Raw genomic sequence first — 27976 nt, forward strand, 5'->3', positions numbered from 1 at the left:
CATTTTACTCGCCCTAGCAGAGCTGGTTAGGCTGTTTTCATGTTATCCAGAGCATTGGTGACTGTAACTGTGCTGCTGGCAACAATTTAATTATGCTTTTTGCAGACCTTTACTGGCACAGGCCATATTCAACGGGTGTTGAGCGTTCGTAAATTCATCAGTTATTCTGCGCTCTGGCACATTCAGACGTGAGTCTTTCGATAAGACATGTAGCTAGCTAGCTAGGTAAACAATAAACCATAATCCCAACTCATGTCGTTACTACCATGCATGAACCAACCAGGTTCAATGTTAGATAGCCCTTCATTAGGCTATAACTAGTGCCTAAGAGATACAAATTATAAGATCATACACATAACGTTAGCTAGCGATCCAGCCAGCTAACGTTAGCTAGCTAGCTAACAGTACAATTTAACTTGAAATGAAAACACTTTCTGTCAAAATTAGAAATGTGTAATATCTGAAAATGTAGCAAGCTAGACTATCTTACCCGTATACATAATGGATGGATGCGGCTCTTGTCGGATGCCATGGTTGTCCTTTAGTTTGAAGATGTAATCCAGAGTTTTCTCCATCTACTTAGCTACCTTTCCAGAAACAAGTCTCTCACCGTTGCCGCTTGCTATAGACCACCCTCTGCCCCCAGCTGTGCCCTGGACACCATATGTAAATTGATTGCCCCCCATCCATCTTCAGAGCTCGTGCTGTTAGGTGACCTAAACTGAGACATGCTTAACACCCCGGCCATCCTACAATCTAAGCTTGATGCCCTCAATCTCACACAAATTATCAATGAACCTACCAGGTACAACCCCAAATCCATAAACACTAGCACCCTCATAGATATCATCCTAACCAACTTGCCCTCCAAATACAACTTTGCTGTCTTCAACCAAGATCTCAGCGATCACTGCCTCATTGCCTGCATCTGTAACGGGTCTGTGGTCAAACGACCACCCCTCATCACTGTCAAACGCTCCTAAAACACTTCAGCGAGCAGGCCTTTCTAATCAACCTGGCCCGGGTATCCTGGAAGGATACTGACCTCATCACGTCAGTAGAGGATGCCTGGTTATTCTTTAAAAGTGCTTTCCTCACCATTTTAAATAAGAATGCCCCATTCAAAAACATTTTGTGGCGTACTGCATTAGCATCAAATAGCCCCCGTGATATGCAACTTTTCAGGGAAGTTAGGAACCAATATACACAGGCAGTTAGGAAAGCAAAGGCTAGCTTTTTCAAACAGAAATTTGCATCCTGTAGCACAAACTCAAAAAAGTTCTGGGACACTGTAAAGTCCATGGACAATAAGAGCACCTCCTTCCAGCTGCCCACTGCACTGAGGCTAGGAAACACTGTTACCACCGATAAATCACGATAATTGAGAATTTCAATAAGCATTTTTCTACGGCTGGCCATGCTTTCCACTTTGCTACCCCTACCCCGGTCAAGCCCTGCACCCCCCACAGCAACTTGCCCAAGCCTCCCCCAATTCTCCTTCACCCAAATCCATATATCTGATGTTCTGAAAGAGCTGCAAAATCTGGACCCCTTCAAATCAGCCGGGCTAGACAATCTGGTGCCTCTCTTGCTAAAATTCTCTGCCGAAATTGTTGCAACCCCTATTACTAGCCTGTTCAACCTCTCGTATCGTCTGAGATCCCCAAAGATTGGAAAGCTGCCGCGGTCATCCCCCTCTTCAAAAGGGGAGACACTCCAGACTCAAACTGCTACAGACCTATATCCATCCTACCCTGCTTTTTTAAGGTCTTTGAAAGCCAAGTTAACAAACAGATCACCGACCATTTCGAATCCCACCATACCTTCTCCGCTATGCAATCTGGTTTCCGGGCTGGTCATGGGTGCACCTCAGCCACGCTCAAGGTCCTAAACGATATCATAACCGCCATCGATAAGAGACAATAATGTGCAGCCATATTCATCGACCTGGCCAAGGCTTTCGACTCTGTCAATCCTCACATTCTTATCGGCAGACTCAACAGTCTTGGTTTCTCAAATGACTGCCTCGCCTGGTTCACCAACTACTTCTCAGATAGAGTTCAGTGTGTCAAATCGGAGGGCCTGTTGTCCGGACCTCTGGCAGTCTCTATGGGGGTGCCACAGGGTTAAATTCTCAGGCCGACTCTCTTCTCTGTATACATCAATGATGTCGCCTTTGCTGCTGGTGATTCTCTGATCCACCTCTACGCAGACGACACCATTCGGTATACTTCTGGCCCTTCTTTGGACACTGTTAACTAACCTCCAGACGAGCTTCAATGCCATACAACTCTCCTTCCGTGGCCTCCAACTGCTCTTAAATGCAAGTAAAACTAAATGCATGCTCTTCAACCGATCACTGCCCGCACCTGCCTGCCCATCCAGCATCACTACTCTGGACGGTTCTGACTTAGAATATGTGGACAACTATAAATACCTAGGTGTTAGACTGTAAACTCTCCTTCCAGACTCACATTAAGCATCTCCAATCCAAAATGAAATCTAGAATCGGCTTCCTATTTCGCAACAAAGCATCCTTCACTCATGCTGCCAAACATACCCTCGTAAAACTGACTATCCTACCAATCCTTGACTTCGACGATGTCATTTACAAAATAGCCTCCAATACTCTACTCAACAAATTGGATGCAGTATATCACAGTGCCATCCGTTCTGTCACCAAAGCCCCATATACTACCCACCACTGTGACCTGTACGCTCTCGTTGGCTGGCCCTCGCTTCATATCCGTCGCCAAATCCACTGGCTCCAGGTCATCTACAAGTCTTGGCTAGGTAAAGCCCCGCCTTATCTCAGCTCACTGGTCACCATAGCAGCACCAACCTGTAGCATGCGCTCCAGCAGGTATATTTCACTGGTCACCCCCAAAGCCAATTCCTCCTTTGGCCGCCTTTCCTTCCAGTTCTCTGCTGCCAATGACTGGAACAAACTGCAAGAATCACTGAAGCTGGAGACTCATATCTCCCTCACTGACTTTAAGCACCAGCTGTCAGAGCAGCTCACAGATCACTTCACCTGTACATAGCCCATCTGTAAATAGCCCATCCAACTACCTCATCCCCATACTGTTATTTATTTATTTATTTTGCTCCTTTGCACCCCAGTATCTCTACTTGCACATTCATCTTCTGCACATTTATCACTCCAGTGTTTAATTGCTATATTGTAATTACTTTGCCACTATGTCCTATTTATTGCCTTACCTCCCTTATCTTACCTCATTTGCACACACTGCATATAGACTTTTTCTACTGTGTTATTGACTGTATGTCTATTTATTCCATGTGTAACTCTGTGTTGTTGTTTGTGTCGCACTGCTTTGCTTTATCTTGGCCAGGTCGCAGTTGTAAATGAGAACTTGTTCTCAACTAGCCTACCTGGTTAAATAAAGGTGAAATAAAAAAAATAAAGAAATCATATTCGAATTCCACTGATTTCAAAACTCGGTCCTCCAGAAAGTGGAAAGCATACACGTAACGTTAGATAGCTAACAGTACACTTTAACTTGGCATTAGGTTTATGCGGTTTTACCAAACAATATATTTTTTTAAAGCTGCGTTAGACAGAAATACCTAGACATACTGACCAGCTCAAATAGACAGAAGCGTGCTATATGGCAGACCAATCCAAACTCATCTCTCGGCATGTCCAGCCCACTCATTATCTCAGTCAATCATGGCTAGCAGGAAGGTTGCCTACTTTTTCTCTGGCTAAATCAACTAGGCTCGTATTCGTATTTACAGAAGGCATACAAGTTTGTTATTAAGCACATGAAAGTTCACATGTTTGAGAAGGCATTTTTGCCAAAAAACACATTTTGATTTAAAAAAACGTTTACGTCCAAACGGCTCTCCTGTGAAGTAGTGACCCACGACATACACCTAGTTTCCTGAAACGGGTCACATATTTGATTTGATTAAAACACTTATTTATATGTCTAAATATGGAAAAACATTAATTTTTGAAATGTTCAATCAATCGATTGGTCGAAAGAACAGACGTGGTCGTCCAGGATTTTTTTTATTTGGGGACAGCCCTAATTGCTGACACTTCCATTATGATTAGTTCATTCACATTAGTCATTTTGATAACAAGTCAAAGCTTAATTTATTTGACACAAGAGATAATACTTAAGTCGGGTAACGCCTTACTTGTGGTGAAGGTTGTTGACACCAGTTGACTTTGCTTTTCATTTTCCAGCACAGTGCAGACAGTGACAGAGTACTGAGTACCACATTGCAGGTCAGAGAGAGTGATGCTGGGTGAAGATGTGGTAGTGATGTGTGGTCCTGTCCCTGGACAGTGGTAGGAGATCTGGTAATGGTGTTGGGATTGGTCCAATCCTGGTGGCTGGTTCCAGCTAACAGCAGCTGATGTGGTGTCTACTGACTCAACAGTCAGCTGATCCGGAGCAGGCAGTACTAAGGGAAAATACATTTATTGTCAGGGCTACAGTTTAACTCCAGAAATATATTACAGGACAAAAAGTAGAATAGTAGTTAAAGTAGAAAAGAATGCAATTCCTTTTGATGTGAGAAGAAATAAGCTAAAAACAGAAGTCACATGGCAAAAAGGGATTAGATTACATTTCTTTCCTACCGATCTGCACAACCTACTCCACATTTCAAACTGAAAGCAAAATTATACAAAATACATTTTAAAAAACAATGTCTTCATTGTGTCACGTCCTGACCATAGAAAGCTGTTATTTTCTATGATAGAGTAGGTCAAGGCGTGACAGGGGGTTGTCTAGTTTAGATTTTCTATGTTGTTATGTTCTAGTTTTTGTTTTCTATGTTGTTGTTTTTTGGGATGAGCTCCAATTAGAGGCAGCTGGTCATCGTTGTCTCTAATTGGAGATCATACTTAGTTGTTTTTCCCACCTGGGTTTGTGGGAGATTGTGTTTGAGTTAGTGTATGTTGCACCTCTTCGTCACGATTTGTTTTTGTTCATTAGTTTATTTGTGGATCTTGCATATTTTCACAGTTAAAATAAAATGTGGAACGATACACACGCTGCACTTTAGTCCCATTCATCAGACAGCCGTGACAGATTGTGTATGTCTTGCATACAGTTGAAGTCAGAAGTTTACATACACCTTAGCCAAATACATTTAAACTCAGTTTTTCACAATTCCTGACATTTAATCCTAGTAAAAATTCCCTGTCTTAGCTCCGTTAGGATCACCACTTTATTTTAAGAATGTGAAATGTCAGAATAATAGTAGAGAATGATTTATTTCAGCTTTTATTTCTTTCATCACATTCCCAGTGGGTCAGAAGTTTACATATACTCAATTAGTATTTGGTAGCATTGCCTTAAATTGTTTAACTTGGGTCAAACGTTTCGGGTAGCCTTCCACAAGCTTCCCACAATAAATTGGGGAAATTTTGGCCCATTTCTCCTGACAGAGCTGGTGTAACTGAATCAGGTTTGTAGGCCTCCTTGCTCGCACACGCTTTTTCAGCTCTGCCCACAAATTTTCTATAGGATTGAGATCATGGCTTTGTGATGGCCACTCCAATACCTTGACTTTGTTGTCCTTAAGCCATTTTGCCACAACTTTGGAAGTATGCTTGGGGTCATTGTCCATTTGGAAGACCCATTTGCGACCAAGCTTTAACTTCCTGACTGATGTCTTGAGATGTTGCTTCAATATACACTGCTCAAAAAAATAAAGGGAACACTTAAACAACACAATGTAACTCCAAGTCAATCACACTTCTGTGAAATCAAACTGTCCACTTAGGAAGCAACACTGATTGACAAATTTCACATGCTGTTGTGCAAATGGAATAGACAACAGGTGGAAATTATAGGCAATTAGCAAGACACCCCCAATAAAAAAGTGGTTCTGCAGGTGGTGACCACAGACCACTTCTCAGTTCCTATGCTTCCTGGCTGATGTTTTGGTCACTTTTGAATGCTGGCGGTGCTTTCACTCTAGTGGTAGCATGAGACGGAGTCTACAACCCACACAAGTGGCTCAGGTAGTGCAGCTCATCCAGGATGGCACATCAATGCGAGCTGTGGCAAGAAGGTTTGCTGTGTCTGTCAGCGTAGTGTCCAGAGCATGGAGGCGCTACCAGGAGACAGGCCAGTACATCAGGAGACATGGAGGAGGCCGTAGGAGGGCAACAACCCAGCAGCAGGACCGCTACCTCCGCCTTTGTGCAAGGAGGAGCAGGAGGAGCACTGCCAGAGCCCTGCAAAATGACCTCCAGCAGGCCACAAATGTGCATGTGTCTGCTCAAACGGTCAGAAACAGACTCCATGAGGGTGGTATGAGGGCCCGACGTCCACAGGTGGGGGTTGTGCTTACAGCCCAACACCGTGCAGGACGTTTGGCATTTGCCAGAGAACACCAAGATTGGCAAATTCGCCACTGGCGCCCTGTGCTCTTCACAGATGAAAGCAGGTTCACACTGAGCACATGTGACAGACGTGACAGAGTCTGGAGACGCCGTGAAGAACGTTCTGCTGCCTGCAACATCCTCCAGCATGACCGGTTTGGCGGTGGGTCAGTCATGGTGTGGGGTGGCATTTCTTTGGGGGGCCGCACAGCCCTCCAATGTGCTCGCCAGAGGTAGCCTGACTGCCATTAGGTACCGAGATAAGATCCTCAGACCCCTTGTGAGACCATATGCTGGTTCGGTTGGCCCTGGGTTCCTCCTAATGCAAGACAATGCTCGACCTCATGTGGCTGGAGTGTGTCAGCAGTTCCTGCAAGAGGAAGGCATTGATGCTATGGACTGGCCCGCACATTCCCCAGAACGGAATCCAATTGAGCACATTTGGGACATCATGTCTCGCTCCATCCACCAACGCTACGTTGCACCACAGACTGTCCAGGATTTGGCGGATGCTTTAGTCCAGGTCTGGGAGGAGATCCCTCAGGAGACCATCCGCCACCTCATCAGGAGCATGCCCAGGCGTTGTAGGGAGATCATACAGGCACTTGGAGGCCACACACACTACTGAGCCTCATTTTGACTTGTTTTTAGGACATTACATCAAAGTTGGATCAGCCTGTAGTGTGGTTTTCCACTTTAATTTTGAGTGTGACTCCAAATCCAGACCTCCATGGGTTGATAAATTGGAATTCCATTGATTATTTTTGTGTGATTTTGTTGTCAGCACATTCAACTATGTAAAGAAAAAAGTATTTAATAAGATTATTTCATTCATTCAGATCTAGGATGTGTTATTTTAGTGTTCCCTTTATTTTTTTGAGCAGTGTATATCCACATAATTTTCCTCCCTCATGATGCCATCTTTTTTGTGAAGTGCACCAGTCCCTCCTGCAGCAAAGCACCCCCACAACACGATGCTGCCACCCCTGTGCTTCACGGTTGGGATGGTGTTCTTCGGCTTGCAAGCGTCCCCGTTTCCTCCAAACATAACGATGGTCATTATGGCCAAACAGTTCTATTTTTGTTTCATCAGACCAGAGGACATTTCTCCAAAAAGTACGATCTTTGTGCCCATGTGCAGTTGCAAACTGTAGTCTGTCTTTTTTATGGCGGTTTTGGAGCAGTAGCTTCTTCCTTGCTGAGCGTCCTTTCAGGTTATGTCGATATAGGACTCGTTTTACTGTGGATATAGATATTTTTGTACCTGTTTCCTCCAGCATCTTCACAAGGTCCTTTGCTGTTGTTCTGGGATTGATTTGCACTTTTTGCACCAAAGTACGTTCATCTCTAGGAGACAGAACGCGTCTCCTTCCTGAGCGGTATGACGGCTGCGTGGTCCCATGGTGTTTATACTTGCTTACTATTGTTTGTACAGATGAACGTGGTACCTTCAGGCATTTGGAAATTGCTTCCAAGGATAAACCAGACTTGTGGAGGTCTACAATTATTTTTCTGAGGTCTTGGCTGACTTCTTTTGATTTTCCCTTGATGTCAAGCAAAGAGGCACTGAGTTTGAAGGTAGGCCTTGAAATACAACCACAGGTACAATTCCAATTGACTCATATGAAGTCAATTAGCCTATCAGAAGCTTCTAAAGCCATGACATCATTTTCTGGAATTTTCCAGTGTATGTAAACTTCTGACCCACTGGAATTATGATACAGTGAATTATAAGTGAAATAATCTGTCTGTAAACAATTGTTGAAAAATTGTGTCATGCACAAAGTAGATGTTCAAACCGACTTACCAAAACAATAGTTTGTTAACAACAAATTTGTGAAGTGGTTAAAAAACAAGTTTTAATGACTCGAACCTAAGTGTATGTAAACATCCGACTTCAACTGTACTCTCCACAATAACAAGTGTTTTACGCTGTACTTTGGATAAAGGAACACCATCGCTTTTAGGGATGTCTCCTGGTGTGAAAAACACATCCTTAGGTCTGCCACTTTCCACCGCAGATCCGGAAGGCTGACATAAGCGGATACGGTGGATTGAGGCACTGCCCATGCAAGAAAAGTGATACCTCTAGCTTCAACCTTTTTTGAAAGTGTATTGGTTTCAGCACCAAACTGCATTTTGAGGCCTCGGGAATTCACCATCATACATTTCTCATCATGAATAAAAATCCCATGCTGGCACATCCATGATGATTAGTTCACTTACATTAGAGTCATTGATAACAACTTCCTGACTGATGTCTTGAAATGTCTATATAACAAGTCTAAGTTATATAAATGTTTACACCAAAAATAATACTTAAGTACTTAAGTCTCATCAAGTAAGATACTGCACATTAACATCCCATGCTGACACATCCATTATGTTTAGTTTATTTCTGTCATTTTGATAACTACTCAAAGTTAACTACATTTGAAGGGTACTTCCTTACCTGTGGTGAGGGTATGAGACATCAGTGGACTTTGCTTTCCATTTCCCAGTACAGTGCAGACAGTGACAGAGTACTGAGTACCACATTGCAGGTCAGAGAGAGTGATGCTGGGTGAAGATGTGGTAGTGATGTGTGGTTCTGTCCCTGGACAGCGGAAGGAGATCTGGTAATGATGTTGGGTTTGGTCGAATCCTGGTGGCTGGTTCCAGCTAATAGCAGCTGATGTGTTGTCTACTGAGTCAACAGTCAGCTGGTCAGGAGCAGGGATTACTGAGAGAAAATACATTATTGTTAAGAGCCATTTTGATAACTAGTCAACTTCTGTCTGTAGCGTCCAAACAGTTTGGGCACATACATGTCGTTTGTTTGTTTCTACGACTACCACAAGCTTCACAAGAATTGTCTGAAGGTATCCCGGTACCAGTAAAATATTTATTACATTTACATTTACATTATAGTCATTTAGCAGACGCTCTTATCCAGAGCGACTTACAAATTGGTGCATTCACCTATAATATCCAGTGGAACAACCACTTTACAATAGTGCATCTAAATCTTTTAAGGGGGGGGGGGGTAGAAGGATTACTTTATCCTATCCCAGGTATTCCTTGAAGAGGTGGGGTTTCAGGTGTCTCCGGAAGGTGGTGATTGACTCCGCTGTCCTGGCGTCGTGAGGGAGCTTGTTCCACCATTGGGGTGCCAGAGCAGCGAACAGTTTTGACTGGGCTGAGCGGGAACTGTGCTTCCTCAGAGGTAGGGGGGCCAGCAGGCCAGAGGTGGATGAACGCAGTGCCCTTGTTTGGGTGTAGGGCCTGATCAGAGCCTGAAGGTACGGAGGTGCCGTTCCCCTCACAGCTCCGTAGGCAAGCACCATGGTCTTGTAGCGGATGCGAGCTTCGACTGGAAGCCAGTGGAGAGAGCGGAGGAGCGGGGTGACGTGAGAGAACTTGGGAAGGTTGAACACCAGACGGGCTGCGGCGTTTTGGATGAGTTGTAGGGGTTTAATGGCACAGGCAGGGAGCCCAGCCAACAGCGAGTTGCAATAATCCAGACGGGAGATGACAAGTGCCTGGATTAGGACCTGCGCCGCTTCCTGTGTGAGGCAGGGTCGTACTCTGCGAATGTTGTAGAGCATGAACCTACAGGATCGGGTCACCGCCTTGATGTTGGTGGAGAACGACAGGGTGTTGTCCAGGGTCACGCCAAGGCTCTTAGCACTCTGGGAGGAGGACACAAGGGAGTTGTCAACCGTGATGGCGAGATCATGGAACGGGCAGTCCTTCCCCGGGAGGAAGAGCAGCTCCGTCTTGCCGAGGTTCAGCTTGAGGTGGTGATCCGTCATCCACACTGATATGTCTGCCAGACATGCAGAGATGCGATTCGCCACCTGGTTGTCAGAAGGGGGAAAGGAGAAGATTAATTGTGTGTCATCTGCATAGCAATGATATGAGAGACCATGTGAGGATATGACAGAGCCAAGTGACTTGGTGTATAGCGAGAATAGGAGTGGGCCAAGAACAGAGCCCTGGGGGACACCAGTGGTGAGAGCACGTGGTGCGGAGACAGATTCTCGCCACGCCACCTGGTAGGAGCGACCTGTCAGGTAGGACGCAATCCAAGCGTGCGCGGTGCCGGAGATGCCCAGCTCGGAGAGGGTGGAGAGGAGGATCTGATGGTTCACGGTATCAAAGGCAGCAGATAGGTCTAGAAGGATGAGAGCAGAGGAGAGAGAGTTAGCTTTAGCAGTGCGGAGAGCCTCCGTGACACAGAGAAGAGCAGTCTCAGTTGAATGCCCAGTCTTGAAACCTGACTGATTAGGATCAAGAAGGTCATTCTGAGAGAGATAGCAAGAGAGCTGGCCAAGGACGGCGCGTTCAAGAGTTTTGGAGAGAAAGGAAAGAAGGGATACTGGTCTGTAGTTGTTGACATCGGAGGGATCGAGTGTAGGTTTTTTCAGAAGGGGTGCAACTCTCGCTGTCTTGAAGACGGAAGGGACGTAGCCAGCGGTCAAGGATGCGTTGATGAGCGAGGTGAGGTAGGGGAGAAGGTCTCCGGAAATGGTCTGGAGAAGAGAGGAGGGGATAGGGACAAGTGGGCAGGTTGTTGGGCGGCCGGCCGTCACAAGACGCGAGATTTCATCTGGAGAGAGAGGGGAGAAAGAGGTCAAAGCACAGGGTAGGGCAGTGTGAGCAGGACCAGCAGTGTCGTTTGACTTAGCAAACGAGGATCGGATGTCGTCAACCTTCTTTTCAAAATGGTTGACGAAGTCATCCGCAGAGAGGGAGGAGGGGGGGGGGGGGGGGGGGAGGGAGGAGGATTCAGGAGGGAGGAGAAGGTAGCAAAGAGCTTCCTAGGGTTAGAGGCAGATGCTTGGAGTTTAGAGTGGTAGAAAGTGGCTTTAGCAGCAGAGACAGAAGAGGAAAATGTAGAGAGGAGGGAGTGAAATGATGCCAGGTCCGCAGGGAGGCGAGTTTTCCTCCATTTCCGCTCGGCTGCCCGGAGCCCTGTTCTGTGAGCTCGCAGTGAGTCGTCGAGCCACGGAGCAGGAGGGGAGGACCGAGCCGGCCTGGAGGATAGGGGACAGAGGAAATCAAAGGATGCAGAGAGGGAGGAGAGGAGGGTTGAGGAGGCAGAATCAGGAGATAGGTTGGAGAAGGTTTGAGCAGAGGGAAGAGATGATAGGATGGAAGAGGAGAGAGTAGCGGGAGAGAGAGAGCGAAGGTTGGGACGGCGCAATACCATCCGAGTAGGGGCAGAGTGAGAAGTGTTGGATGAGAGCGAGAGGGAAAAGGATACAAGGTAGTGGTCGGAGACTTGGAGGGGAGTTGCAATGAGATTAGTGGAAGAACAGCATCTAGTAAAGATGAGGTCAAGCGTATTGCCTGCCTTGTGAGTAGGGGGGGAAGGTGAGAGGGTGAGGTCGAAAGAGGAGAGGAGTGGAAAGAAGGAGGCAGAGAGGAATGAGTCGAAGGTAGACGTGGGGAGGTTAAAGTCACCCAGAACTGTGAGAGGTGAGCCATCCTCAGGAAAGGAACTTATCAAGGCGTCAAGCTCATTGATGAACTCTCCAAGGGAACCTGGAGGGCGATAAATGATAAGGATGTTAAGCTTGAAAGGGCTGGTAACTGTGACAGCATGGAATTCAAATGAGGAGATAGACAGATGGGTCAGGGGAGAAAGAGAGAATGTCCACTTGGGAGAGATGAGGATTCCAGTGCCACCACCCCGCTGGCTCGATGCTCTAGGGGTATGCGAGAACACGTAGTCAGACGAGGAGAGAGCAGTTATTAATAGAAGTATGGAAGTAGTTTGATGGGGATTTTTTGTAACCATTTTTTGTTCTTAACTGACTTACCTAGTTAAATAAAGATCAAAAATAAAATAAAAAAAGTAAACAGAGTGTTGGACATTTTTGCATAAAAACTGGTTGCCTGGTTACTAGGAGGATGACACTTCCCTGCAAATGGATCTTCCAGCAAGACAATGACCCCAAGCACACATCAAAATCTAAATGGTAATTGACCACAAAATTAACATTTTGCCATAGCCATCTCTTTATCCGAACTTGAACCACATTGAAAACCTGTCGTTTGAATTGAAGAGGGCAGTCCATAATCGCAGAATGAATGATGTCAAGGACCTGGAAAAAATCTACATGGAGGAATGGTCTAAGATCCCTCACAATGTGTTCTTCTATCTCATTAAACATTATAGAAAAAGGCTAAGTGCTGTTATCCTCGCAAGGAGAATGTACACAAAGTATTGAAAACAGGCGTGCCGATAATTTTAGCACTTATCTTTTAAAAAATCTAATAGTTGTTAAACAATCTGAACAATAGTATAAAATCATATAATTTTCCAATTTTATGATCATAAAATATAGCTCAGTATTTGGATTATATATTTTATAGTATTTTTTGATCATCTTTAACAAGGGTGCCACATGTTGGAGGTGAATGTATTTCTCATCAGGGAAGATACTGTACCTTTACATCCCATGTTGACACATCCATTATGATTAGTTCATTTACATTTGAGTCATTTTGATAACTAGTCAAAGTTAGACAACAAACCTGATAATTTACTAGAGTACTTCCTTACTTGTTGTGGTGAGGGTTGTTAACACAAGTTGACTTTGCTCCCCATTTTCCAGCACAGTGCAGACAGTGACTGAGTATTCAGTAGACGGTTTCAGGTCAGAGAGAGTGATGCTGGGTGAAGACGTGGTAGTGATGTGTGGTTCTGTCCCTGGACAGCGGTAGGAGATCTGGTAATGATGTTGGGTTTGATCCAATTCTGGTGGCTGGCTCCAGCTAACAGCAGCTGATGTGGTGTCCACTGAGTCAACAGTCAGCTGGTCTGGAGCAGGAAGTACTAAGGAAAAATACATTATTGTCAGGGCTACAGTCCATAAATATATTACAGGAGGAAAAAGTAGAATAGTAGATGAAAAATTAGAAAAGGCCGGTTTGCAATTCCTTTTGATATGGGAAGAAATAAGTTAAAAACAAATGTCACAACAAAAGTAGTATTTGTAATGTAACAAATATTAAGTGTTTCCTCTATATTCATTTAGCAACATCGCTTTGCCGCCGTTCAATTGTTTCCACCACGCCACAAAATATATCAATTAAATGTTTTTGGGGTTATAAATACTCCACAATAATAAGCGTTTTACACTGTACTTTGGATAAAGTTAAAGCAAGCAGAGGCAGTTCAAATCCTTTAAATACTGTAATGCTGGACCACATTTTGATTTTAAAAAATGATTGCGACCTGACGTGATGTCTCTTATCTTACCACCACTAATGAGATGGGTGTGGCTTGATGCATGTCGCGTTGGAGATTCTCAAAGTCAGGGGGCGCGGTTGACAGTGTGCACCTCATCTCTGCTGTAACATCCAACCTGGACGAATATTTGGTTTTAATGCAGACGAGAGCACTGAATCCAGCTTCACACAGATACCATGAGTTTTAATGCTCGGAGGGAGACGGCAGCGTATTCCGTTTGAGTCAGGAACCAAAATTCCTCCATAGTGACCCATGAATGCGTTGTCTGCAGCATTCGGTCACATGACAGCTCAATCAGCTGTTCGATTTCACTTACCGACATGTCAACCGAGCCAGGATCACAGTCCAACGGATTTCTCTTCAATAAGAAATCTTTCCTCTGAATCCACTGATTCAGTCACTCATCTGTAGAATGTTTATGTATTCCCCCTGCATGCTTGCGTTCAGTTCGTTCAGTGTCCCAAATATGTCTGTTACATTACAAGGATACACATTTCATTACAATGAAAGTAAACCAAAAGTTCCTCACAGAATTAGAAAAATCTTTCCAGCATGTCCCCTCGATAACCATCAAGCCTTGGTGTGAAATAGAAATCGTCACGCTCTGATGCCATATCTCCACATAGTTTTGTGAACAGGCGTGAACGCAGTGGATGTGGTTTGATGATGTAGTTTACAATGGAAGTTATCTGCTGCAGTATGGCTCAAAGTTCTGCACTCAGATCTTTTGCCGCCGGTTGCTCTCAATGTATCAGAGACCTGCCCGCTGTCCCGCTAGAGATGGAGCCCCATCTTTGCAAAAGCCCACCATTTGATCCCATGGTTTCTTTGTTGGCAATATAGCCACGCAGCATTCTGAACATCCCCTGTGCTATTTCATGCTTGGGAATCGTGTGTTACGCTCGTCGTTTGAATGAGGAGACCAAGGCGCAGCGTGGTAAGTGTACATCTTTCTTTATTCGATGAACACCAACAAAATACAAAACCGAACATAACGTTCTGCAGGGCTAGACAGCACAATGAAAAAACAAGATCCCACAATCTCAGGTGGGAAAAAGGGCTGCCTAAGTATGTTCCCCAATCAGAGACAACGATAAACAGCTGCCTCGGATTGGGAACCATACTAGGCCAACAAAGAAATAGAAACATAGATTTGCCCACCCAAGTCACACCCTGACCTAACCAAATAGAGAATAAAACAGACTCTCTAAGGTCAGGGCGTGACATTGTGAGACGGAACAATATGTCCTCGTGAATAGCATCCCCCAATACGTAGCGAACAAAAGTCAGAACTAACATCCATTTGGAGAGCATAAATTGGGGAGTTTTTGAGTCGTTCAGTCAGTTTCCTCATGATTGCTAGATATAGAAAATTAATGATTTGTTTCACAATGTTATCTGACAATGGTATTGATGTGAGTTTCTGTGCCTCTGCCTCCCCTCACCATACAGTGTGTTTTCACCATATCAATTGCGGCCGGTAATATCAAAGTCTGAAGTAGTGTTTGGTGTCATAGCTTAGTGGGCCTAGCCATTCAACGTGGGAAAGATTCATGTGCAATGGTCAAGTGTTGCCTTTTCCCACAAAGGGCCCTCTCTGGTTGAATTTGATCTTTTAGATTTGAAACATTTTATTTCAATTTTTAAGCTTAACCACATTACAATGCTTGAGATACAAAAACAGCATTGTAAAATATATATATATAGTACCAGTCAAAAGATTGGAAAACCTACTCATTCATAGGATTTTCTATATTTGTACTACAGTATTTTCTACATTGTAGAATAATACTGAAGACATCAAAACTATGAGATAACACATATGGAATCATGTAGTAACCAGCGTAAAACAAATCAAAACACATTTTATATTTGAGATTCTTCAAAGTAACCACTCTTTGCCTAGATGACAGCTTTGCACACTCTTGGCATTCTCTCAACTAGCTTCATGAGGTAGTCACCTGGAATGAATTTCAATTAACAGGTGTGCCTTGTTAAAAGTTAATTTGTGAAATTTCTTTCCTTCTTAATGTGTTTGAGCCAATCAGTTGTGTGGTGAGGTATGGGTGGTATACAGAAGATAGACCTATTTGGTAAAAGACCAAGTCCATATTATGGCAAAAACAGCTCAAATTAGCAAAAAGAAATGACAGCCCATCATTACTTTAAGACATGAAGGTCAGTCAATCCGGAAAATATCAATAACTTAGAAAGTTTCTTAAAGTGCAGACGCAAAAACCATCAAGAACTATGATGAAACTGGCTCTCATGAGGACCGCCTCAGGAAAGAAAGACCCAGAGTTACCTCTGCTGCAGAGGATATGTTCATTAGAGTTAACTGCACCTCAGATTGCAGTCCAAGTAAATGCTTCACAGAGTTCAAGTAACTGACACATCACAACATCAACTGTTCAGAGAAGACTGCATGAATCAGGCCTTCATGGTCGAATTGCTGCAAAGAAACCACTACTAAAGGACACCAATAAGAAGAAGAGACTTGCTTGTGCTAAGAAACACAAGCAATGGACATTAGACCGGTGGAAATCTGATGAGTCCAAAATTGAGATTTTTGGTTCCGACCGCTGTGTCTTTGTGAGACGCAGAGTAGGTGAACGGATGATCTCCGCATGTGTGGTTCCCACCATGAAGCATGCATGTGGTGTCCACTTACCCAGCATGGCTACCACAGCATTCTGCAGCTATACGCCATCCAAATCTGGTTTATCATTAGTTTTTCAACAAGACAATGACCCAAAACACACCTCCAGGCTGTGTAAGGGCTATTTGACCTAGGAAGGTGATGGAGTGCTATATCAGATGACCTGGCCTCCACAATCACCCGACCTCAACCCAATTGAGATGGTTTGGGATGAGTTGGACTGCAGAGTGAAAAAAAAAGCAGCCAAGTACTCAGCATATGTGGGAATTCCTTCAAGACTGTTTGAAAAGCATTCCTCATTAAGCTGGTTGAGAGAATGCCAAGAGTGTGCAAAGCTGTCATCAAGGCAAAGGGTGGCTACTTTTTTCTGAGTTCCCAGTTGTCTTGAAAGCATCATAAATCCAGACTTTGATGACAAAGTTTGATGACAAAATTTGCCCACAAGGACCGCCGCGCCACATTCCTTTTCATGTGAGCACAGCACAACAAGGTAAGTCCAAAAATGTCTTGTATACTGTTGTATAAATGATGTAATATGCCAGGGATATGTATACTTTAGCTAAGAAAGTAATACTAAGTGTATATTGTGTAGTAAGCTGTTAGTAGACCATGTGCCTAACCCTAATAATTTGGTCCCTTTCCCCCTCATAACTTAGCATACTGTTCTGACTTGGTGGTGCACATGTAGCCTGTAGCCTGTTTTAGAGAAATGATCTTATCGATTAGTGTAAGAGCTTTCATTTTCTGCTTATATGCCCTCTTTATTTATCCTTCAGTTCTGACTTGGTGTACAGGGAGAATACTGTAAGAACAGCCCATGTTCTGAATTCTGTCACTGTACATTTCAAAAGTGCTGAACAAATAGTTATTATATTGACTACGTCTGTCTTAGCTCGCTCATTAATGTCTTAATCGAAATTACGGATTGCCTTTTATCCGCTCATCATTCCCTTATGCCATAGTTTGTACAACTCAAATGTCAGTAGAAATCACATTTGTTTAAGCAAGTCAGCCATATGAGCTATCTTTTTTAAAAAGGCAGTAAATGAGACTGAATGAACTGTTTCACTGCCAGACAAGCCTCCGCTGATAGCCAGTTGTAGCAGTGGTAAGGAGGGGCTTTATGGTTCTGGAAAAAATCTCTGCTGTTGGGACAGCTTTATGTAGGCCCTAGCAGTTTGTGGGCACTGTTTGTTATAGTGCAATTCATGTATTGTTTAGTGTTGAGTTGTGTAGTGGCTTTGCTGGCATGCATCTAAAAAAAATATTTTGATTACGCCCCACAAAGATTTGCATGCTAAAATCACCACTGTACAGGAGGAAAAGTAGAATAGTAATTTAAAAGTAGTAACACTGCTGCACTACTGCAAAATTGTTGCCGTTACGCTAAAAAAAAATATATAAATTAAAAGAATGCTGTGATTATAAATACTCTCCACAATAACAAGTGTTTTACACTGTACTTTGGATGAAGTTAAAGCAAACAGAGGCAGGAATGGAATAAAGCATAAATTCAGATATTACAGTACGGTGCATTCGGAGAGTATTCAGACCCCTTGACTTTTTCCACATTTTGTTACATTTACATTTAAGTCATTTAGCAGACGCTCTTATCCAGAGCGACTTACAAATTGGTGCATTCACCTTATGATATCCAGTGGAACAACCACTTTACAATAGTGCATGTAAATATTTTAAGGGGGGGGGGGGGGGGGGGGGGGGGGTTAGAAGGATTACTTTATCCTATCCCAGGTATTCCTTAAAGAGGTGGGGTTTCAGGTGTCTCCGGAAGGTGGTGATTGACTCCGCTGTCCTGGCGTCGTGAGGGAGCTTGTTCCACCATTGGGGTGCCAGAGCAGCGAACAGTTTTGACTGGGCTGAGCGGGAACTGTGCTTCCTCAGAGGTAGGGGGGCCAGCAGGCCAGAGGTGGATGAACGCAGTGCCCTTGTTTGGGTGTAGGGCCTGATCAGAGCCTGAAGGTATGGAGGTGCCGTTCCCTTCACAGCTCCGTAGGCAATCACCATGGTCTTGTAGCGGATGCGAGCTTCAACTGGAAGCCAGTGGAGAGAGCGGAGGAGCGGGGTGACGTGAGAGAACTTGGGAAGGTTGAACACCAGACGGGCTGCGGCGTTCTGGTTGTTACGTAACAGCCTTATTCTAAAATGGATTAAATTTATTTTTCCATTCATCAATATACACATAATACCCTATAACAACAAATTGAAAACAGTTTTTTTCAAATAAATTTGAATCTTTATTTACATAACTATTTAGACCGTAAAAGTCTGTTTTTGCTTTGTCATTATGGGGTATTGTGGGTAGATTGATGAGGGGAAAAAACGACTTAATACCTTTTAGAATAAGGAAAGGATGTAATGTAACGAAATGTGGAAAAAGTCAAGTGGTCTGAATACTTTCCGAATGTACTGTCTGTCCTGGGATTTCCAATGATCTTAAGTGTAGGTAGAAGAACCATTTCCCTTCTAACAACTATTGTGTAGCTTGTGAGCAACATAGAGCGAAACATTACATATGCGTGTTCATGAAAGTCATAGATGGCGTTTCATAGTTTGTAGCTCAAACCATTCGGACTTAAAATACATTTCTGTAAAAAGACAGGCCCCTTCATGATCCACCATTGTCTCACAAACATTGCTCTAACTCAGCCTTTGATAATCACACAGATACCAATGGATGCAGAAGAAATAGACAAATCCAATAGTACAACCCAGAAGTCTGTACACAATGGTTAAAAGGGTTTAAAAGTACAAAATCACGGTGGCGTGACATAGGGTTACAGCAAGCAGAGGCACACCAAGTCATTAAACATAATGACTAACAGGAGTGGAAGAAACCATGAACTCAGATATGATCGGGGGTTTTTTGCATTGTTTTTGCATTGTGAGAACTGGAGAATTTACCATCATATATTTCTCATCAGGGAAGATACTGTACCTTTACATCCCATACTGACACATCTACTATGATTCATTTATAGAGTCATTTTGATAACTAGTTAATAGATAGATTAATAACCTTTGACCCCAGAGATAATACTTAAGTAATGTAATCCCTTACTTGTGGTCAGAGTTGTTGTTGACAGTTGACTTTGCTTTCCATTTTCCAGCACAGTGCAGACAGTAACAGAGTACTGAGTACCACAATGCAGGTCAGAGAGAGTGATGCTGTGTGAAGATGTGGTAGTGATGTGTGGTTCTGTCCCTGGACAGCGGTAGGAGATCTGGTAATGATGTTGGGTTTGGTCCAATCCTGGTGGCTGGTTCCAGCTAACAACAGCTGATGTGGTCTCCACTGGGTCCACATTCAGCCCTACCGGGACAGGGATAACTAGGGGAGGGGTTTAATATAGTTAATAATAGCTGATCATTTGTAGCCCTGTTGACTTCCATTCTACTGTTACTATTCCTCTATAGGATAATATCCCACTACTACTTAGTCACTACTCACTACTACACTAGCCTACATGTTATAACACTAGGCTCCTATCAATTACAATTATAAACACTACTTCTATCACACTAGCCTACATGTTATAACACTAGGCTCCTATCAATTACAATTATAAACACTACTTCTATCACACTAGCCTACATGTTATAACACTAGGCTCTATCAAATACAATTATAAACACTACTTCTATTACACTAGCCTACATGTTATAACACTAGGCTCCTATCAATTACAATTATAAACACTACTTCTATCACACTAGCCTACATGTTATAACACTAGGCTCTATCAAATACAATTATAAACACTACTTCTATTACACTAGCCTACATGTTATAACACTAGGCTCTATCAATTACAATTATAAACACTACTTCTATTACACTAGCCTACATGTTATGACACTAGGCTCTATCAATTACAATTATAAACACTACTTCTATTACACTAGCCTATATGTTATAACACTAGGCTCTATCAAATACAATTATAAACACTACTTCTATTACACTAGCCTACATGTTATAACACTAGGGTCTACCAATTACAATTATAAACACTACTACTATTACACTAGCCTACATGTTATAACACTAGGGTCTAATAATTACAATTATAAACACTACTTCTATTACACTAGCCTACATGTTATAACACTAGGCTCTATCAATTACAATTATAAACACTACTTCTACAACACTAGGCTCTATCAGTTACAATTATAAACTTCTTAGACTATCGTAAAAATACTTTTAGACAGCTGAAACAAGCACACAATTTCTCTTCAGGAAAAAGGTTCAGTCTAGTTCAGATTTGTCCAATTCCACCCCAGAAGTGAAGTGAGTCGTTGTACAGTACTTACTTGTACAGACGGTTGTAGAGAGAGGTTTGCTCTGTTTCCCATTGTTCAACACAGTTGAGACACTGATGGTGTACTGAGTACCAGGTAGCAGGCCAGAGAGAGTTCTGTAGGAGTCCTCAGTATTGGCTGAGCGGGTCTCTGATCCCGGGTTGCAGTAGGATATGAGAAAGCGTTGTGGGACTTTCTCCAATTCTTCAGCCTTGGACCAACTGAAAGTGAAGGAGGTCGCTCCTGACTGGTTTATTTGTAAGTCCCTGGGTGCTGGGACCACTAGGAAGAAATATAATATGTTTGATGAAACAAAATATAGGATAGGCCTATAGCTAATGTCTTGTTTGGACATCACATGAAAAAACAACATCCTTAGAAGCAAATAACCAAAGACCAACTCAAGTTACTGTACCAGTTAATACAGATGCTGAGACCCATCTTCTTTGTCTGCCATCTTCTCCCTCTGTAGCCACACTGAACTGGTACTTTTTACCAGGCTGGAGTCCATCTATTTCAACATTACACCTATCTTCCACCATCAGGCTCCCCTCTTCCCCATCACATCCCCAAGTCACTCTGAACTTCTGTGCTCCTGTCAGTCCCTCAGGAAAACCCCAGCTCAGAGACACAGAGTCTGACGTCACTGACCAGAACTGGATCTCACCAGGAAGGGGGAGCACTTATAAAGAAATAATGGAAGATCAAAAATAATTACTTTAATTGCACTAACATACACTAAAAAGAAAACTACATATTAATCATACAATCATTATGGAATAAGCATCTTTAATCTAAACAAATTCATCTTCCTCTTTTAATGGTCTTAAAATTGTTTGTATGTTGTTGAATACAATGTAAAGGTCTCAAAATATATTGTTTGGGTAATGCATTTCTTGATTGTACACCTACCGTCAACTGAGGCCAGCTTTAGTAAGAATATTTTGATGAAAAACACTTGTTGTTTTCCAGAACATATGATGAAGAAGCTTGTATGACTATGAACATCATCATTATCAAATGTAATATCTTCTTTATATAGCATCTACCTACCTGTCTTCCAGCTTGTTTTATCTCATCATAGACTATATCATGTCCTTCATGTTCTGTTACTACACACAGACTGCAGATCAGCTTCTGGTCTGTCCTGCAGAACACCTCCAGAGCTCTGTGGTGTTCCTGACAGAGTCTCTCCTCCAGGTCTCCAGTCACCTCCACCAGGGTGTGTCTCTGTAGTTTAGGTACTGTGTAGTGCTTCTTAACGTGGGTCCCACAGTAGGACTGAGTGCAGGTCAGACAGAACTTCACAGCTTTGACCTCACAGACCATCTCTTCTGGCCTGATGATGCTAAGTCAATTACACACATTAAAACTTAAACATTAAAACATAGCAAAATACATGACCTTATTAGATTTACCAAGCAACTTTAAATTTCACAAGAAAAATGTACTTTATATACCTGTCAAACATGTACACTGTATATACAAAAGTATATGGACACCCCTTCAAATGAGTGGATTTAGCTATTTCAGCCACACCAGTTGCTGACAGGTAAATAAAATCGAGCACACAGCAATGCAATCTCCATAGACAAACATTGGCATTAGAATGGCCTTACTGAAGAGCTCAGTGACTTTCAACATGGCACCGTCATAGGATGCCACCTTTCCAAAAAGTCAGTTAGTTAAATTTCTGCCCTGCTAGAGGTGCCCCGGTCAACTGTAGGTGCTGTTATTGTGAAGTGGAAACATCTAAGAGCAACAAGAGCTAATACGCAAAGTGGTCGGCCACACAAGCTCACAGAACGGGAATGCCAAGTGCTGAAGCGCGTAGCGTGTAAAAACATCTGTCCTCGGTTGCAACACTCACTACCGAGTTCTAAACTGCCTCTGGAAGTGTCACGGTTGTCATAGTGATGAGACCAAAATGCAGCAGGTATGTTTATGTTCATCTTGACGTTTAATAAATTCAAAATGAACACCAAAATAACGAACGATCAACAAAACAGTCTGGCAAGGCACAAGGCTAAACACAGAACAATCTCCCACAAATGACAAACAAACACACCCTAATATATGGGACTCTCAATCAAAGGCAAATAGACAACACCTGCCTTCAACTGAGAGTCCCAACCCCAATTAACCAAACATAGAAACAGACACACTAGACTAAACATAGAATACATGAAAATCAAACAGTGCCCAAAAACCCCGGAATACTTAAATCAAATGCCCTTCTAGAAAAACACCACCCCGAACCACATAAAACAAATACCCTCTGCCACGTCCTGACCAAACTACAATGACAATTAACCCTTATACTGGCCAGGACGTGACAGGAAGCAACGTCAGCACAAGAACAGTTCGTCAGAAGCTTCATGAAATGGGTTTCCATGACCGAGCAGCCGCACAAAACCTGATCACCATGCACAATGCCAAGCATAATGCTGGAGGGCTGTGAAGCTTGCCGCCATTGGACTCTGGAGCATAGGAAATGTGTTCTCTGGAGTGATGAATCACCCTTCACGATCTGGCAGTCCGACGGACGAATCTGGGTTTGGCGGATGCCAGGAGAATGCTACTTGCCTCAATGCATAGTGCCAATTGTAAAGTTTGGTTGAGGAGGAATAATGGTTTGGGGCTGTTTTTCATGGTTCTGAATAGGCCGCTTAGTTCCAGTAGAGGAAAATCTTAACGTTACAGCATACAATGACATTCTAGACCAGGGGTGGGCAAACTTTTTGGCTCAAGGGCCACATTCAGCTTTTGAAACCAAGTGAAGGGCCACATACTATATGCGTGACAAAACATATGAAGCCTTTGTTCACATTGACACACAACTAGTAGTGTACTGTAGGTGTACATATGCTGCTAAGATTGCAGAACAATTCTGTCACTGTACTACCCAAAATCAGACTCACAGACACAAAAAGTAAGTGAAAACTTTTGAAATATGAAAAAACATGTTTATATGACTGGAAACAACACATAACAAAATTTGGATTCATGTTGATATATAGATGGTCTATAACTCTTTATATTAAAACAGATTACTGAATAGTTCTCAAATCATCTCAGCCCAAATAAAGTACAATCTGAGCCGTTGTAGTAAGGATTCAATATCAAATGAATGGGGTAATGGCCAGTATCCAAGTGCATTACTGGATAATTCTCACTGCAATAACCATCACCATAAGAATTTTAAAAAGACTGTTGAAAACAGGGAAAGAAAACATACGCCAGGCCTACACCACTCTTGGTGATTTCAGTCATAATGTGAGCAATGGTCACCTCTCTTGTAAAGGGCATCAAAGTCTGGTGTTACTTCTGAAGTAGAGATCCTCAGAACAGCTGACAAGTGGTTTGTTAAATTTGACCTGTGATGGGATTTGTTGTAGTTCATGACTGAGAAAGTCTGTTCACACACATATGTGGATCTGAATAAAACCAGCATCCTCTGGGTGTGATTTTTCATGTTTGGAAACAGTGTTTCATTCAGTGAGCCATAAAACTGGTATTTTGTGGCTGTGTTGTACTTCTCCTTCAAAGCACTGTCACACTGGATGTCAATGAGCTCCAGTTGTGTCTGGTGGTGCTTTCTCACTGTCGAAAGACAGGGGGCATGATACAACCTCCAGCTCAGTCTCAATCTTGCCAAAGTCTACTGTATGTCAGTGCGGCACTGCTGTGTGGGGCGTATTCAGTGCGGCCAGTGACGGAAAATGAGCGAGAGACCGGCGGCTCATTTGTCTGGAGAACATACCTATCTCCACTCTCAGTTCCCACACACGGCGAAATACTTTTCCCAGGCTTAGCCAGCGCACATTTGAATGGTACAACAAGTCCTGGTGCTCTGCCTCTGTCTCATTGAGCAGCTGAATGAACTGATGATGGTAAAGCCCCCTTACCTGTATAAAGTTGACAAGTTGTACAACCACTTTGACAACATTTTCCAGCTTTAAAACACTTTCACACAGGGCTTCCTGATTAATAATACAGTGAAGAAATATACATTCCTCAGAGTTAGTGCTTGCTTCTTTTATATTGTCTTGTAATCTTTTTATCAGGCCAATGTTTTTACCGGTTAGATTTGGTGATCCATCTGTTGTGACGTTTGCTCCACGGTACATTCATTTTTTCCAAGCATGCAGACATGCTGTTAGTATGCTTGCTTGAAAAATGACAATTGAGATTATATTCCTTAAAAACGTCAACACTTTCTTGGCATATCATACCGCCTTATGTCCAATATTATTAAAAAGTATTTTGCTGTCCATTCTTCTTTAAACATGACATTCAGAGTCCACTTTTCTCAATTTCGCAGCACTCATTTTTCACGTCAAAAGTCGTCAAGCAATGAAGTGGCTATGATTAGGCTGGACACATGACATTTTTAACAACGCTTTTTTCGGATAAAAACTAGTTCATTGCATCCGCATTGGAGCCCAGTTTAATAATATTACCATCTGTCCCAACTGCTTGCCTTGGGTTCGAAGTAATCGCGAAAAAACGGGCCTTTTTTTAGGACATTTTTCACCCTGCCAACTCCTATTAGTTCTATTGAGCACCGTTGAGTACTCTCTGGCAAATGATTACACGGGCTGCTTTATATAATTAACATTTATTTATTTATTTAATCCATATTTTCCTCATTGTTTCTGTGATCGAAAAAAATACAATTAACATTTCAATGAAATTCTTTAAGAGTGCTGTGTAGTATTTTAAGCATTAAAAACTTTGTGGCTGGAACCTTCGAGTGGGGCAGTGGTTTAAGACATTGCATCGCAGTGCAAACTGCGTTTCTATAGACGCTGGTTCAAGACCCGTGCCGACCGCGACCGGGAGACCCGAGGCGACGCACAATTGGCCCATTGTCGTCCGAGTTAGGGGAGGGTTTGGCCGGCTGGGAAGTCCTTGTCCTATTACGCTGTAGCAACTCCTGTGGCGGGCTAGAAGCTGACAAGGTCACCAGGTGTATGGTGTTTCCTCTGACACAAATAGTTTTTTTGTGGATGGGTATAATTTGTATGTATAAAATGTATAATAGTGGCACGCCCTGACCTTAGAGAGTCTGTTTTATTCTCTATTTGGTTAGGTCAGGGTGTGACTTGGGTGGGCAAATCTATGTTTCTATTTCTTTGTTGGCCTAGTATGGTTCCCAATCAGAGGCAGCTGTTTGTCGTTGTCTCTGATTGGGGATCATACTTAGGCAGCCCTTTTTCCCACCTTAGATTGTGGGATCTTGTTTGTGTGTAGTTGCTTTCTGCACTGCATATAGCTTTACGTTCATTTTTGGATTTTGTTGTTTTTTCCGGTGTCATTTTTAGTAAAAGTCAAATGTACGCCTACCACGCTGCACCTTGGTCTCATTCCAACAACGAGCGTAACAAATTGTCATATTTAAAATGACTAAATCGGGTAATTTTGTATACCTTTATTTAAATTTGCATCGGGCTGCTTCTGGTAAGATGCTGGCAAAGTCGACTGAATTCCGGTAGACGGAAACGACCCAATGTATTTGGGCCGATTCTGGGCAGTCATTCATTTTGATTCCGGGCTGAATACAACACCCGATTCCGGGCCGATTCCTCATTGCTAGCTGGGATCACTCCAGTCAGACGAGGCTCTGCAAAGGTTAGTTTCAATTAATTTGCTATGCCCTCACGCTAGCGTTCCAGCTCAGCCTACATTATTTTGACGTTTTTCAGCCTTGGGTGAATTTTGACTTGTTCTATTGTCCAGCCTACTATGATGACTGAGTACATTCTAAATATGACTGGAGGCCCAAATACTGAGCGTGCTGCCAGGCTACAGAGCCATCTATTGGAGTTTTTTTGTATATCATGGAATGAGTACTTTTAGGCCAAAAATCGTAGCTGAAATATAATAATATTTAATACATTTAAAAAATGTCTCGCGTGGAGGTTTGAAGTGCACGGCGGGCCGGATGCGGGCCGTACTTTGCCCCCCCCCCCCCCCTTGTTCTAGACGATTCTGTGCTTCGGAGAAGGCCCTTTCCTGTTTCAGCATGACAATGCCCCCATGCACAAAGCGAGGTCCATACAGAAATGGTTTGTCGAGATTGGTGTGGAAGAACTTGACTGGCCTGCACAGAGCCCTGATCTCAACCCCATCGAACACCTTTGGGATGAATTGGAGCTCTGACTGCGAGCCAGGCCTAATCGCCCAACATCAGCGCCCGACCTCACTAATGCTCTTGTGGCTGAATGGAAGCAAGTCCCCACCGCAATGTTCAAACATCTAGTAGAAAGCCTTCCCAGAAGAGTGGAGGCTGTTATAGCAGCAAAGGGGGGACCAACTCCATATTAATGCCCAAGATTTTGGATTGAGATGTTCGACAAGCAGGTGTCCATGTACTTTTGGTGATGTAGTGTATGCCATACAACTCCATGTAGTAATGCATGTGTTGTTGATTTACCTTCCATCCCTGGTTTGGTCTCCATCATCACTTGGGTATTTGCTTGAATTCACTGACTGGTCACTCTGGTCACAATGACTAGCTGCACGTAGCTGGAGATGCTTCAAATTGTTCCTGTAAACAAAGAAAGATGCAATGAAAGTTTTCTTCACAGTTGATCTGGCTGCTGTTGATTCCTACTATCTCCTACTGTTGTGCCCTTGCTCAAGCACAACTTCTCCGTGGTCACTGCACAGTGGCTTGACCCTGTGCTCCTCTCAGTGTGTGTGTGTGTGTGTGATGCAGTGGCATGTATTTATGGATGTTTCCCCCAAAAATGTACCAAAAATAAATTTCAATATATCAAATAATGTATCTTTCGTCTCTCTGCGATTCATAATTTTCCTTTAATTTGCAAGAGGCTGAATGTATCTTACAGGAGAAAGCATCTGAGTGAGCGAAACAGCGCCCCTCTGTCTCTATGTGTAGCCAATCTATCTGACTCTGTCTGGTCAAAAAGAGTATGACATTGTTGCCACCCGTAGCCAGCAAGCATTTGGCCTCCCTTGATATATTTTTTTTTACAAGAATAGACCATCAGTGTTGAGCTAAACTGAGTGAGCTCAGCTGTGAATGCTCCTGGCGCACCCAAAAAACAGTGAAGGGAAACCAGTTTGGATTTGGCTTTACACCAATCACATCACATTAACCCAAACGTAATTTGACAGAAATTTTTGGGGAATTGTTGCATCTCGTTCTGTTGTCCACCGGTGGCTTGCTAGCTAACATTGCCATTGAAAAGAAGTTAGGCTTAGAGAGCAAGTATTTTAGCCAGGTAGCCTAGGACAACAAAAACTGAAAGTGTGTACTGTATGACATACTCAGAGAGGAGGATGGCATTTGGTTTTTCTCTATAAGTAGGATTAGACATGTTTTTTTTCTACTTACGCACGCAAACAG

General features: G+C 43.1%; 1 protein-coding gene across 1 annotated transcript in view; it reads right to left on the reverse strand.

Moving 5' to 3' along the window:
* The window catches only part of LOC106610493 (fibronectin), a 112046-nt gene that overhangs the window by 62880 nt on the left and 21190 nt on the right, over nt 1-27976 (reverse strand). The window contains 8 exon segments of the mRNA XM_082978280.1: nt 4171-4440; nt 8826-9095; nt 12927-13199; nt 19355-19624; nt 20611-20880; nt 21014-21280; nt 21652-21946; nt 27038-27151. Coding sequence (XP_082834406.1) covers nt 4171-4440; nt 8826-9095; nt 12927-13199; nt 19355-19624; nt 20611-20880; nt 21014-21140 — 1480 coding nt within the window. The 5' untranslated portion in view covers nt 21141-21280; nt 21652-21946; nt 27038-27151.

This window comes from Salmo salar, chromosome 08 (genome assembly GCF_965601325.2).
Source record: "Salmo salar chromosome 08, fSalSal1, whole genome shotgun sequence".
In the NCBI taxonomy this organism is placed as follows: domain Eukaryota; kingdom Metazoa; phylum Chordata; class Actinopteri; order Salmoniformes; family Salmonidae; genus Salmo; species Salmo salar.